The sequence below is a fragment of the Rhizopus delemar genome, genomic scaffold (genome assembly GCF_000149305.1).
Source record: "Rhizopus delemar RA 99-880 supercont3.8 genomic scaffold, whole genome shotgun sequence".
NCBI lineage: Eukaryota > Fungi > Mucoromycota > Mucoromycetes > Mucorales > Rhizopodaceae > Rhizopus > Rhizopus delemar.
In genome coordinates, this window is record NW_027137834.1 from 2,207,224 (window position 1) to 2,221,494 (window position 14,271).

At 35.3% G+C, this 14,271-nt stretch overlaps 5 protein-coding genes across 5 annotated transcripts; 3 read left to right on the forward strand and 2 right to left on the reverse strand.

Moving 5' to 3' along the window:
• Positions 1 to 1,577: 1,577 nt before the first annotated feature.
• On the forward strand, positions 1,578 to 2,564 carry RO3G_11032 (uncharacterized protein; the record flags this gene model as incomplete). Its single annotated transcript, XM_067665616.1, has 3 exons — positions 1,578 to 1,580; positions 1,684 to 1,744; positions 2,377 to 2,564. The coding sequence occupies 3 exons, from the start codon at positions 1,578 to 1,580 to the stop codon at positions 2,562 to 2,564; spliced, it is 252 nt and encodes an 83-aa protein (XP_067521717.1).
• Positions 2,565 to 3,212: 648 nt separating this feature from the next.
• On the forward strand, positions 3,213 to 5,039 carry RO3G_11033 (uncharacterized protein; the record flags this gene model as incomplete). Its single annotated transcript, XM_067665617.1, has 7 exons — positions 3,213 to 3,395; positions 3,446 to 3,677; positions 3,746 to 3,789; positions 3,857 to 4,012; positions 4,065 to 4,301; positions 4,351 to 4,446; positions 4,497 to 5,039. 7 exons carry the CDS (start codon positions 3,213 to 3,215, stop codon positions 5,037 to 5,039), a joined length of 1,491 nt encoding a protein of 496 aa, XP_067521718.1.
• A 1,344-nt stretch (positions 5,040 to 6,383) lies between these two features.
• On the reverse strand, positions 6,384 to 7,861 carry RO3G_11034 (uncharacterized protein; the record flags this gene model as incomplete). The annotated part of the gene is made up of 3 exons (XM_067665618.1): positions 6,384 to 7,336; positions 7,392 to 7,492; positions 7,554 to 7,861. 3 exons carry the CDS (start codon positions 7,859 to 7,861, stop codon positions 6,384 to 6,386), a joined length of 1,362 nt encoding a protein of 453 aa, XP_067521719.1.
• A 536-nt stretch (positions 7,862 to 8,397) lies between these two features.
• RO3G_11035 (uncharacterized protein) lies at positions 8,398 to 9,848 on the reverse strand (the record flags this gene model as incomplete). The annotated part of the gene is made up of 3 exons (XM_067665619.1): positions 8,398 to 9,367; positions 9,422 to 9,709; positions 9,826 to 9,848. The coding sequence occupies 3 exons, from the start codon at positions 9,846 to 9,848 to the stop codon at positions 8,398 to 8,400; spliced, it is 1,281 nt and encodes a 426-aa protein (XP_067521720.1).
• A 490-nt stretch (positions 9,849 to 10,338) lies between these two features.
• RO3G_11036 (uncharacterized protein) lies at positions 10,339 to 12,336 on the forward strand (the record flags this gene model as incomplete). Its single annotated transcript, XM_067665620.1, has 5 exons — positions 10,339 to 10,440; positions 10,489 to 11,245; positions 11,432 to 11,462; positions 11,541 to 11,612; positions 11,790 to 12,336. The coding sequence occupies 5 exons, from the start codon at positions 10,339 to 10,341 to the stop codon at positions 12,334 to 12,336; spliced, it is 1,509 nt and encodes a 502-aa protein (XP_067521721.1).
• Between the last annotated feature and the right edge of the window lie 1,935 nt (positions 12,337 to 14,271).

Sequence of the window (14,271 nt, forward strand, 5' to 3'; positions counted from 1 at the left end):
TATTTATATACGTTTCATGCAGCTACACAGATTGCCAAAAAAGTACTGAAAGGAAGGTGGCACAAGAGTTTCTCCACAACTTTGATTAAAGAGCTGAACAGCTGTGCAACAATCAATTTCTCAAGATACAAAAGGTTCTAATTCTAGGATGGTATTTAAAAGAGCAAAGAATTCGAAGTTTATAGTGCCTCTCCTAAAAAGTATGTCTTACAACTCAATAAAGTAGTAGTCATCCATGCTCATTATTTAACCTTCATATCGTTTCCTACTAAACCAAGAGATATATCGGTAGAATTGATCCCTACCAATGATGTTAATTTTCCCATACCCACACTTATTTTTCCTATACGGTAAGTATTGATTCCAGTTGTTCGATTTTTGCAAGATATTCAGACTGAAACAGTAAAAAAAGAGAGCTTATAAAAGTGCATCACAATTTCTGTTTTTCTTTCTTTTTTCTGATTTTTTTATTAGCGTTTTAAAAGGAAACCTTCTTTTTTCGTCCGCCCCATTTGCCCCACAAAAAATAAAAAAGATTATTTACATAAAAGGGTATATCCTATTTGTAAGCGAAAATCCCACGTAATTTGCAAGCTGTTAATAAACCAGCTTTCTTCTTTTTCTTTCTGTTTCTCTTTTTCTCTTTTTCTCTTTTTCTCTTTTTCTCTTTTCTCTCTCTCTCTTTTTCATAATATCCCATTTGAAGAAAGATTCCTTATAATTTCAGTATGATTAAGCTTTGAAGGAGCAGTAGTCTCCTTGTTTTATATACAATGTGATCTAAAAGAGAATAACAAGCCCTTATAATTTCATCATAGATATTTAAGCTAACAACTAGTGATGTGTCAGCACTTAGCATGTAAATACGACAGTGTATAAGACGTATTACAACAATCAGGATCATGATGCACAGAAGTCCCATACTAGGCCTGCTATTTGTATTGACTGAATGCTTCTAGCAAAGCCTTTTTATCATAATACTTAATGATTTTATTGCATAATGTTATTTGTAAATTCTGGGTTCATATTCTTGTTTTTAGAATAATACTGCTTGTTTTTTAAAGTAACATATATAAAGAAACTTACATTAAAGTAAAAAGCCCAAAAGGTTTACTTTATAAGCTTTTATCATGATTTAAATGATTATCCCTATAAGCTATATATGAAATATTCATATCTTATTTGCATCATATAATATCTAAAATTACATTTTTTTCAAGAGAAAAGAATAAGTGACATTCATCAAGATGAAGTTATATTTTTATAAAATGTTTTTACAACAAATTGTGTCTGCTTCTAGAGAACGTGCTCTTTGAAAGAAAAGTATACACGTCGTGTTATGTACATTGTGGTTAAAACTTGGAACATGTTGTTCTACATATCTTACATGAACTGTACAAAATAAATTATAAGGTAGACGATACATTGACTTGGATCATTTTATATAAAAAAAAAAACGCACATAAAATCACGATAGTGAAAATACTGCTATTCATCCAGATAATTGGTCGGATTGATCCATTACTGCTACTAGACTTTTTTTAGTAGAACTGGAAAGTGTACAAATAAATATAAACATGGTATACATCATTTCCGAAATGGATTGCACAAAGGAAATTTTAGACTGCACACCAACCAAACTCGCTTTGCACACATAAAAAGTAAAGATTGTATAATCTCTAGATTTCTTATTGTACAACTGTACAAGCTTTTACTGTTATTGGGAATTATTATTATAAAGAAAGTAAAGCGTAACTCAAAGAGCACGATCTGAATAAAAAAAGAGTTTGATTGACTCATCACTAGTCGAAAGGAAAACGGCGCATAAAAAATGAAATAAAAAACTCAAATTGATCTTTGTTTAAACATAATCTGTCATTTAAGGTCCAATTGTGCGCATAAAATCAAAATATACAAATTTCCGCCCGGACCAGGTCAATTCGTTAGGAAAGTTAATGCTTAGAAAACCCCCTTTATGATCAAGAATAAAAAATGCAAAAGGGAAAGGAATGAATGGAATCAGAAGAAAGTTGGAAAAATTGAATTTGCTACATAAGAAACTTCTGACTGTGTGGGTAAATTAATCTTTGTTCTTTCTGACAGCAATAATTTTGACCAAAAGGAAGGCTCGGTCGAGTTGCCTCATCTATCCTCAAAAGCACCATTAGCATCTAAAAATCGCTAACACAACGACCTTGGAAACAAGTGGTGACTAAAAGCCGTAAATCACTTTGCATTCTTCTATTCCTCCTTCATCAGCAACTACAGCTGGTCCAACTTCCACCGACAATGACTAACCAACAGTCATCAAGACAAATATTTGACACCCTGGCTTCGGACTAGGTAGTGTCTTTATTGATATGACTGGAAGTAAAGAGATCAAGTTTGAATTTTTGAGGTTGACTGTCGATCAATACCCTTTGCGAGTGGGTGTCCTCACTCAGCAGATTAGTTCCCTTAAGTTTGCTGAGATTGATTTCGACTCAGCTGATGATGCTTTGTTAAAAAGCTTGCAAAAGAGCTTGCAGAGATATGAGATATTTTGGATGTTGGGATTCATTTAGAGTCTACTACAGAAGCTCATATGTGCACGGGGTACGCTGTTCTTAACGCCGTATCACAGCCAAAGTCCTTTTTTCGTCAGATTCGATCAGTGATCTACTAATTTATTTCAAAAGGCAACCAACATTTTATATATTGTTGTTAGTAAAAGTATGTATCTGCAAATAAGGTAATTGATAAATCAAAAACATTCATCGAGGTATGGCTGCTGCAATAGATGGTTGTGTAAGGAATTCCGTTTAAATGATGAGCGGACTACCGACATTTGAAAAAAAAGTAAGCTTGAGCTCTGTTTCCTAATAAAAAAAAATTTAAAAGTTCTGAATACGAAGTGTCGGAGCTTCTTTGTTGTCAATCAGACTATAGTTAGGAGTATTGATTTTTCCATATTACGACTGTTACTTTGTTGTGGACAAAGATCGCTCCGGGAAAACTTAATATTTTTTCAAACAAGTTACTTACTTATAAAAAGAACGCTGATAAACACAGTGATCCTTTGGTCAGGGAGTGAGGGTACTTTTGTGTTACAAAAACCAGTACAAAAAAAAAGGAGGTGAAAAATTGGTACAGCTGTTGACACACATGTAAATAAATAGGGAGAGGGTTTGTTGCTTTTATCTCTTTTTGTTTTTCTCTATTTTGTATTTTTCATGGTTCAAGCTACAGTAATAGGAGAAGAACCTGGTGACGCACAATACGCTTATTCAGAAAGGCTGGGTCTAGACTATACCCAAGAAGAGGAACAGTCTCATCTTTTAAACAAAGAGACTACTTCAGAAGATGAAGACTGGTCATTCATGTTGGATGAGGGAGAAGATGAAGGATTTTCCTCTGTAAGTATATGTTCGTCTTCTATGTTCATTCGCTCATATTTTTACATTAGGAAGTTTCAATTATACGTTACATTGGTCTCGGCATCTCTATTGGACTTTCTTTTTTCGCGATTAAGCTGCTTATGACTTACCTAGGGCACATGCATCCAATGAAAAGAGCAGCAGAGAAGCTATACTTTAATGGAACAGACTATTTTGCACCCACAGTCATATTAATATCCTTGGATGGATTTAGACCCGATTACTTGGAAAGAAACATAACGCCGCATTTGGATGCGCTAGGTATATATACTAAATGAACTCAATTTTCATATATATACTATTCTCATATTAAAATTATTTATCTGTAGCTAATGAAGGCATTAGAGCTGAATATATGAATCCAGTATTTCCTGTAAGTCAATTAAAGATATTGAGCATAGTTTGTACACAAAGAATATTAAAGCTACATACATATACAGCCAAGTACATTTCCTAATCACTGGACGTTAATCACTGGACTTTATCCAGAAGCACATGGTATTGTAGATAATTCATTTTATGATCCAGATATGGGTTTATTTGAACATACAAATCAATCAGTTACATCTGATCATCGGTGGTGGAAAGGAGAACCAGTAAATATGATAAGCAAATGGAAAGAAGTGACTAACATATTAATTTCAACAGATATGGCTTACATCAAGAATAAATCGACAAAGAACAGCATCTATTATGTGGCCAGGAAGTAACACGCATTATAATACACCAGATTATGTGATTGCATCAAATGATTCAATGAGGATGAAGCAGAGAATGCAGGTGACAGTTGATTGGTTGGATTTGCCTTATAATACAAGACCACAAATGATTACTGTGTACATGCCTCAACTTGAGCAAGAAGGCCACAGAGAGGGATCTAACAAGGTAAGTAGAATGTTTGTATTTTTAAATATAGACTTATTGATTTACCCAGATTGACGAATATATTAAAGAAGTGGATGCTGCTATTGGTTATCTAACAAATGAGCTTTCTATAAGAAACTTGAATTCTCATGTTCATACTGTTATTGTAAAGATGAATAAGATATAGATTAGAGAATGTAGCTGACACAGTTATAGGTCAGTGATCATGGAACGGTGTCCACCAGTCAAGACAAGCTTATTTATATTGATGATATCCTTCCTTCGTATCTATTGAAGTACGTGCAAAATACTTCGCCTTCTTCCATGCTTCGTTTTCAACCCAAATTGCCTGAAGATGTCATTCAAGACATCTATCAAAAATTAATTCACAAGACTAAGAATCATCATTTCAGCATCTATTTGAAACAAGACATGCCTAGCCGATTTCACTACAGACACTCTAATCGTATTTCTCCTATTCAAGTCATCCCTGACGTTGGATACATATTTACTACACATAGAATGTCATCCAAAGAAGGAGACGATGTTGGTTATGATAATTTGGCAGACGACATGAAGACCATATTTTTAGCCAAGGGACCAAAATTAAGCAAAGTATACAAACAAGGAAGTATCTTGGCCCCTTTTGTCAATGTAGAAGTATACGGATTCATGACTGAGTTATTAAATATTGATGCTGCACCCAACAATGGGACCATCAAAACCAAGTTTCCTGTCCTCTATCAGCCTCCTTTATAAATAAAAAGAACAAATAACGTGCCACCAAGCTTAAACCTGAAAAATTTTTGACAATTTTCAAAAGCTATAAACTTTTCCACAAATAATCCAACAATAAAACAAATCCTTAACAATTATTATATAAACCATTCTGAACATTTCTTATGGATTAGATTGTTATTTTTATTAATAATATTTTCTTTTTATATCATTTGAAAACACGCGGTATTTCAAAATTTTAGCTGGCAATCCTTAAGGGAAGACATATATTGAAACAAATTCTTTGTTATACCGTATGGTGCAGGACAGAGAAAATAACAGTCACATATCACGTATTCAATATGAAAGAGCTCGTACTATAACATAGGTTCCTCTTCTCCCTTATTTATACTCTAAAACTATGCCTCCACTTAACGCTAGAAAACGAGCTTATCTTAAAAAACATAGGAATGAGACGAATCAATTTGCCCCTCATTTAAGAGATCAGCTTGAAAACAACAAAAGTACGCTACTTCAAGGGAATAAGTAAAACTTTGGAGGAAAGAAGTCTATGGATTGGACATGATCTGGAAGGTAAGAAATGAAAGGTGCACTGTGGGCTCCAGATCGAGTTAATCCAATTTGCTGCGCTCTCCATTTTTTAAAGAATTGCCCTGATTTTAAAATCAAAAGTCTGTTTTGGAGGAGGTGATCATAAACTCTGTCCACGTTTTTGAGCTGTATCCTAAATACCATTGCGAATGCAATTGGATCGAAATGTACTGGGGTGCAGCAAAAAGAGAAGCTCACTTAAAATGCGATTACTCCTTTAAGTCTCTTGAGAAAAATATCGATTCCTTTTTGAACAAAGCCGGCGATCTAGCACATATACGTAGGTATTTTAGGAGATCAATGGACTTTATTGAAGCTTATAGTCGATGTACTGATGGCAGATAAGTTGTTCAAGAGGTGAAAAAATTTGTAGAGAAAAAGCATTTGTTTCACAGAAAAGTCAGAGTGCCTTCAGATTTGGTATAGCTAACTACTTAATATCATTAAAACTAGGCTTTTTTTTCTTAAAAAAAAAAAAAAAAAAAAAAAAAAAACGTCATTAAGTCCCTCTAATTTTAGGAAATGAACAATGTCTACACTAAATGCCATGAGATGTCTAAAAAAAAAATACACCTCATCATGTCCACGATGTCAAGAAAAAAAATTTGAAACAAAATTAAAATTTTTCAGGTTTAAGCTTGGTGGCACGTTAATCATCTATCCGATTTAAACTTTTAAGTTTCTCGTTCTTTTCTTTTCTCCCCTCCTATTTTTAAACCTGCTTTAAACTTTATATCAACAAATCAAAAGCTTTTATTAGGCTGTGCAAAAAATCTATTGTTTCCAATGATTGGTACCTAATAAAGCATCATCTTCAGACTGTATTGAATTCTCTCTTGACCGATCATCTTCTTGTATAATATGTTCCTGTTCAAATTTATGGTGTTCGTAAGCATAATCTTGATGTTGGACTGTTTGAGGCGACAAGGAAGAGGGTATAGATAATGAGGGTTTTTTGACTGCATCGCTTATTGTTTTATCCTTTTTTACTTTACTAAGTGTATGGTTTCTAACTGCTGGTGGAGGTGGTCGTGTCAACACGGGCGATTGCTTTTTCTGCTTTGTTTTCTGTTTTTGCTGCCTTACTAAATCTTCCACACGCACATAGTTTCCTTTTCCTTGCTCAATTACAAGATCTATACACCCTTCTCGAGGACCTAGCCTAGGCTGATCACTGAAGGAAGTCGAACCATAATAAAGAGATGGGTTGGCTTGTCGCCAAGCCGGCTCTCGAAAATCAATGACTGGGTAATTATAATCACCAAATTCTATACGACGACTTGCTTCAAACATGTATTCTATATCTTGATCAGGTACATCAAACGCGAGTGGTTCCTTGTCTTCCTCAGACACAGCTTCACCTGGACCTGAAGGAAGGTACTTGGATGGTGGGGTAGGTTTTAGCCAGTGCTTTCTAGATGTTTTGTTAGAGTACCTTAAGCCGGCCATGATTCGTGAAGTACGACTGCTGCCCATATGAGGCACACCTTCTGAGGGCTCAAAGGATCGGTAGCTAAAGCCTGAGCCGCGAAAGGTAAGTAATGTATCCATATAGACGTCTTTGAGCCCCACAGAATCTCCGATAGCTACACGAATTGGCATGCGTGCAGAATGAACGCTTCGATCAAAATAATCTTCATATGAAAATGAAAATGCATGAGCAATAGCAAATGGAACCATTTCAATACAGACAAGGAAATCTTGAATAGCCACAGAGATGTGTTCAGCTAAAAAAAAATAACAATGAATCCAGTTATATTCCTTATTGCCTAGTTTTAATACCTTTTGGTATAATGTTTGCAGAAACAAGTAAAGCAATAACGACACCTTGCCAAAAAGAAAAGAAAATGACTGCTTTCACAGATAGGAACTTGGGAAGCGGTCTATAACGTGAAAAGTAAGCTTTTGGGGGGGTTTAAAAAAATAAGAAAAAAGAAAGGTTACCTAAAGTTGGCTAGGTCTTTTTTAGTTGCATAAAAGAATACCATTAAACACCACAGACAAAACCAGATGCTTAAATTGTAAGCAAATGTAATATAAAGATAAATGCTTGTCCAACTGAAATCACCTTCCTGATAATGGTTTGTTATTTTTAATATCATTGTGATCACTGCCAGGATAGGCTTGACATAAACAAATTGAAGAATGCCTCGTTTGACAAACAGAAAAGTATATGGATCGCCTACGAATATTTCTTGAGAGTAAAGTGTGCCAGGAAAGAAGTTTTTTGAAGGCGGACGAGAGTGAAGCATGACGATCAATGCTCTCTCTCCACCCAGTTTGTTTAATAAAAGATTAAAGAAGGCGTAAATAACAAAAGCTTCATAAATATCTCGAAAGGTGTCAATATAAAAGGCTGCGTCAAGTGAAATGAGTGAAATATAAGTATTGATGCCATAGATTGGGACCCTATACAAATGTTTATTGTTATTTGACATGTTGACATTGTCTCTGTGTGCGTCACATACATCCATAATATGCGAATGACTTGTCTTTGTTGATTCTATTGTGTAAAGTAAATGCTTTGTTATTTATTATCCAATGAAAACTTACAGGTTTTCTATAATTTTTCCAATGTAACCAAACAGAAAAAAATGAAATGCAACACCCTACTGTTGTACACAGTAAAGCCACTTGCATTAAAATTGGATTAAATTCTGAACCTGCTCCTCCATTACTAAATTCCATAGTTACAATTGTAGAATTAAAAAGAAATGGAAACAAAGGTTTTTATTTTACATCATTTTATGCTAACACTCTATTCACGTGATAGCATTTTTTTTCCCTTTTAGATTTGAAGGTCATTTATGTCTCTTTCAATAAACATTTCTGCGCCTTTACTGGGCACACCATCATATACAACAACTAAATAACCAGAGCCAGGAGGGAAAATGTTTGGATGAGGAGGAGCGGTCACTTCAATAGAATCATTGTGGAATTGATGAATGAGATAAACATATCGCTGAGACATGTGCATTGAGTGAGTACTAAAACCAGGTCTCATAATAGCCACTCTCAGTTTGCTGGGATCAATGTCAGGTTGCTCGAGATGAAATTGAATATTGAACGTTGTGTTGTATTCCACGACTCGAGGTACATGGGAGATTTGTGGTCTAGTCTTAAAGAGGTAAGGTGGAGAGAAATATTCAACACGGTATTCCGTAGGATATTCGGCATGAATATCTGGTGGATCGACACTGTTTGACCCAGCAATCCATACTCGACCATCGGGCAAGGCGAGAGCAACTGAATGATACATTCTAGCAATATCTGTGGCAGCTAACCCTTGTTTCCACCTTTGACCGTGGGATTCATCAGGTACATAAATCAGTGGGTTAAAGGTTGGATCATGGTTAGCATTGTTATAGCCTGCGTAACCTCGTTGACAGCCATTGACCCAGAGCACATTGCCATCAGCTGTGATAACGCCATCAGGCATTACTCGCTTATGAATAAAAGTATCCATTTCCCATTTGGGGTTTTTATCGCTGAGGTTGATGCGGCCGCAAGTATCATCTGCCGGACTGTCTCGTCGCGGCCTGTGAGATCCTCCACAAATGATAATTTCTACTTGGTAATCCTTGGCAGGATCGAGTGGAAGCATTACAGCCCCACCTGTCAATGGATATGACCGTGGAACACCTGGTAGTTTAGGAAGCTCCTTAACAACTTTATGTTTCCTGTAATCGTAAATGATGGATTTTGTAGATGCAAAGATGAATAAGTTTCCATCTGGTAATAAAAATACAAAAGGGTATCTAACAAAGATTGAGTTAGTTCCTTGATTCGTCAAATGAGAATACACATATTACAGATTATAAGGTAGTGTATGCAATAAAAGATCTAATGTGATTGCTTCAGAGGTCCTTGGTGGCCAAAATTCATAGGAAGGTGTGTTTTTTTCTTTGGTGTTCCACTTTGTACCTGCAATGGATCCTCCAATAATGATCAAGTCACCTTCTGGTAACTGTTCTACGGTTGGGTACCAGCGGTCGGCATACATCTTTCCGTACTCGTGCCACTCGCCATCCATAAAATGACGAATAGATTGGTGTCCTCTTTGGGCATTCCACCGACTTCGGCTTTCTGCCCCTCCTGTACTAATAAATGTACCGTTAGCTAAGAATCCGCCCGCAGAACAAAATGTGTTGGTTTCCAATTTAAGTGTACGGAATGTGTTGGTTTCAATGTCATAGAGTGTTGAATAGGCGCTTACTCCAGAATCAAGTTTGGCTTCATTTTCTTCGGCTTTTTTTTTGTACATTTAAGATTAGTCTTTTTTGAGATAAATCTTTGAAGCAAGTACCTTTATCAATGATGAGTATATTTTTTTCACTGTAATTAAAAGTAAGTATTCGTGAGGAAGAGTGTGTTTGTACTATTGTTATTACTTTAATAAAACAGCATGCATAGCAGCAACTCCCGTTCTTCCGTTCTGTTCCATTTTTCCTGTAAACTCATAATCAGAAGTAGTACTATTGTCAAAAGAATAATAAAAAGGAGATTGGGCTTGAACTAGCCAAAAAGCAAAAATAGTTGAAATGGCAATTTGCAATTTCATAAATAATAAATAGTAGGAGATGCAAAAAAAAGGGGAGAGTAGAATAGGAACAGTAATAATAATTTAATGAAGAGTAAAAAAAAAAGGTTACACTACATTAAATTCTTTTACGCATTTCTTTTGTTCCTCCTCTTTTTCCCTTTTCTCTACTTTTTTGGGAGTTTTTCTATGCTTATCGTTTTACCATTGATTGTATTGTTTGCGCCATCTGTAATTGGGTATAGCGATACAAGCAAGACCATTTATGAAACATTGCACACATTGTCCTTGGTAAGTTTAGAAATAACAAAAAAACCTTAATTGAACCCCATTTTTTAGCCATTGTATGAGAATCTATCCGACAAATTGCGTGACCTATTAAGTAGCTCAAAAAGCAATCAGACCTTATTTTTACCAAACATTACTGCTCTCAATCAATCCATCGCATCAGGAATGCTCAATTTCTCAATACCCAGCACACAAACCTTCTTTCTTTTGGACGGTCTTTACACGCTATCAACTCCGCAAACCGTGCAAACCATTCAGAACTATACCTTGTATATCCAACCTACAGGCAATAATACTGCCAAATTGAGTTCAGGTATCACACAGGCTCAATTGACAGGCAAAGTACAATGTCAGAACGGTTTGATTTATCTTACAGATAATTTTTTGGCCCCTGCTCAATCACCGCTTGATACAATTTCGAATTTAGAGGAGACACAACGTATGGAAGAACTATTAAAATCACTCAACTTATCGGATATCATCTCTGGTCAAAATAAAACCATCCTAGCACCCAACAATCAAGCATTAACTAATCAGTCCGATATGCCGTTTGGCACTATCCTGCATGTCATAAAATACCTTGTATTAGACGGTATCTTCATGTCCGACATGCTAACAGAAAACACCATTCAAACGGAATATGGTCCACTGATGTTTTCTAAAAATGAAAGCCTCTATGTCAGAAACAAATACGACAGAGCAAGACTGATCAAGACGGATCTATTGACTACCACAGGTGTCATTCACGTTATTGATCGCGTCCTTGCAGCCAATGAAAGTACTCTCTCGGTACCTGCATCCGTTTCAAGTATAGTTGCATCTGTGACTAGTTCTACAAGCCTCTCGGTTACATTGCCAAGATTTATTTTATTTTACAGTTTATTGTTATTATTTATTGTTCATTCATAAAACAAAAACAAAAAAAAACTAATATTGCACAAAAACCACAAACATTGAAAAAAAAAAAAAAAAAAAAAAAAAGGCGTTACACTAGTAACCTTCCCTATTTTGTCAATGAACCACATGTATTTATTACGCATTTGAAGATGCTTTACTGCGCTGAGAAGGAGAACGTGGTAATTTAGCTACGACAGCGGCTACAGCGCCCATGAAGCTTTGAGGTCTCCAGCGTGTTCCAATATCTTCACCTTCTTCCAGGCTGTTTCGTTTCTTGCGTTTGTTATGAAATATGAGGGCGGCAAGACCTAATATTGCCAGGCATCCAATGCCAACACCAAGTCCGATACCTAGTGCTTTGTTACTTAGGTTGTTTGCCACAGGAAGCTCATTGGTACCAAAGATTGAAGGATCGGTCGATTCGGTTGGGTTGGGTTGTTCAGCGCCTGAAGTAGGTGCAGTGTTACTAGCAGCGCTATCACTGCTGTGTTCGCTAGCATTGCTGTTATCACTGCTATCATTACTGCTATTATCATTATTATCATTATTGTCATCATCATTGTCATCATCATTGCTATCATCGTTGCTATCATCGTTGCTATCATCATTGTCATCATCATTGCTATCATCGTTGCTATCATCGTTGCTATCATTGTTACTGTCATTGTTACTGTCATTATTACTGTCACTACTATCATCGCTATTTCCGTTGTTATCACTACTACTCTTGCTGCTATCACTATTATTGTCATTGTTACTAGCATCGCTGGTACTGTTGCTATTATCATTATTACTATCGTTATTATTGTCGCTAGTATTTCCACTATCACTGCTACTGCCTTTGTTATCATCATTACTGCTATTTTTATCATTGTCATTGCTACTATTATCCCCAGCATTGCCATTGTTACTATTACTGTTCTGGCCATTGTGATCATCATTACTGCTTCCAGTTCCTGTAGGAACTGCTGCAAGCGGTGCTGTGTCAGTAGTAGCGGTTGATGTGGCTACTGCAGAGGCTGCTGTCTGAGCGGAAGTTGCTGTCGCCATCGCTGTTATTGAAACAGTATGAGAGCTCTTTGCAATTGCTCTCGGAGTTGATGTACTCGTTTCCTTAGCGTTAGACGTATTTTTATCCTTCGAAATTGAAGTATTAGTTTTTTGCGTTTTATCTGTACTCTTTGCTCTTGGAATTGAGTTGTTTGATTTGTGTGCTTTGGGTGTAGCGGATGTAGTTTTTGTCGTCATTTTAGTGACACTGGTCGGAGTAGGATGAATACAATTTGTCGTTGTCTGAGGTCCAGACCGGGTAGTACATTTTTTAATTATAACAGTTACTGCTGAATGATCCAAATACTTTGTTACGTGCCAGCAGTGAATTGACTCGGCATGCTTACACGTTCCTAATATTCTTTTTTTGTCAAAAGGAAAAAGATAAATAAAACAACTCCCTCCTTTGAGGTAGTTTTACCTAATGAATTTGCTAAGCTAGGTTGGTTTTCAGTGTTGTAACCTGTAAAAGTGAATTAATAAAACGTTTTTTTTCTTTGTATTTTATATTACCTGATGTTAAAGAAAGGCTGGCGATAATAAAGACCAAATAAAAAAAAGTTATTTGGTTCATCAAGAAGCATCAAAAAAATGAAGGAAAGGAAGTGTAAAAAGGAAAGACAACTAAAATCAATATTAAAAAAGAAAAGGTTCCAGAATGCAAAGAAAAGAGAGAGAGAAAATAGATCAAAAAAAGTTTTTTTTTGGTTTCAATAAAGAAATTACTTGCGTTACAAAGATGTGGGTTCCCTTCAATAAAGGAGGGTCTTTTTCTCCCCTCCACTGAAATTCAAATTCATCCACTATTTCAGAATCATTTACCAAACCTGTGAAAAATTCAGCTGAATTTGCACATAAAAAAACCGAATCAGCTATTATCTTGAGACGTTTGCAACTTTTTTTTATTTTTTGGATGATCTGGGATTAAAAAGGCGATCTTATTTATTTTTAGACAAAGGCAATAAATAAAAGTAGATTATTTTTTAGATGAAATAAATTTTATAGACTCTTTATCTTGCAATTAAAATTGATTTCACTAAAGCAGAACCTATATTCACTAATGAGTCTAATTCATATGAGACTGTATTTCTGTTGTATATAAATATTGAAAGGGCAATCGATTTCGATACTGTTCCTGAAGTTCATGAATGATTGAACCAATAAAGTGAGGACAGCCATTATTATAAATGACGAAAGAAATAACAATAAAAAAGATTTTAGCTAAAGCCACTACTTTATTGAAATAATGTAAAAAAAAAGGGAAACTCAATGCCAAACATTGCTGAATTATATATACTTGCATCCATACCCCGAAAAAAAAAAAAAAAAAAAAAAAAAAAAAAAAAAAAAAATAAAATAAAAGGATGTGATAAAGGACATATTTCTTTGGACTATGATCAGGATTAACATATGAACAAAGTGGATAAAAACAAAATAATCAGCAAAGAATCAATCCGCCCATTTGTTGTTCATCATAACTTTTAATTCGATTTTGTTTGGCCTATACGTTTATTTAGAAATTACAATGGGTGAAAAGACTGTTTTAAGACATTGTAAAATTGCAACTTTGTAACTCATTTCTATGAATGCAGCCCTAATGAAGGAAGTTCATTCCTAATATATCAAGTAAAAGAGTATTTTTTGCATGTTTACACGTTCCTGAGGCGGTAAATTTAATGCAATTCAGCTTGTTTTTATCGAGTCAGTTCACACTTTTAACTTGACAAGAACATTGTCAAAAGCAATTACATTTCCATTTTTAAAGAAAATCCATACACTCTTATTTACATTATTTCTCGTTTTAATTTGGTATCAATCGCACGTCTAAATGGCTGGCTGAGGAAAAGTAAACAATCTCAAGTCAGCATCAATTGGATTCACCTCAAT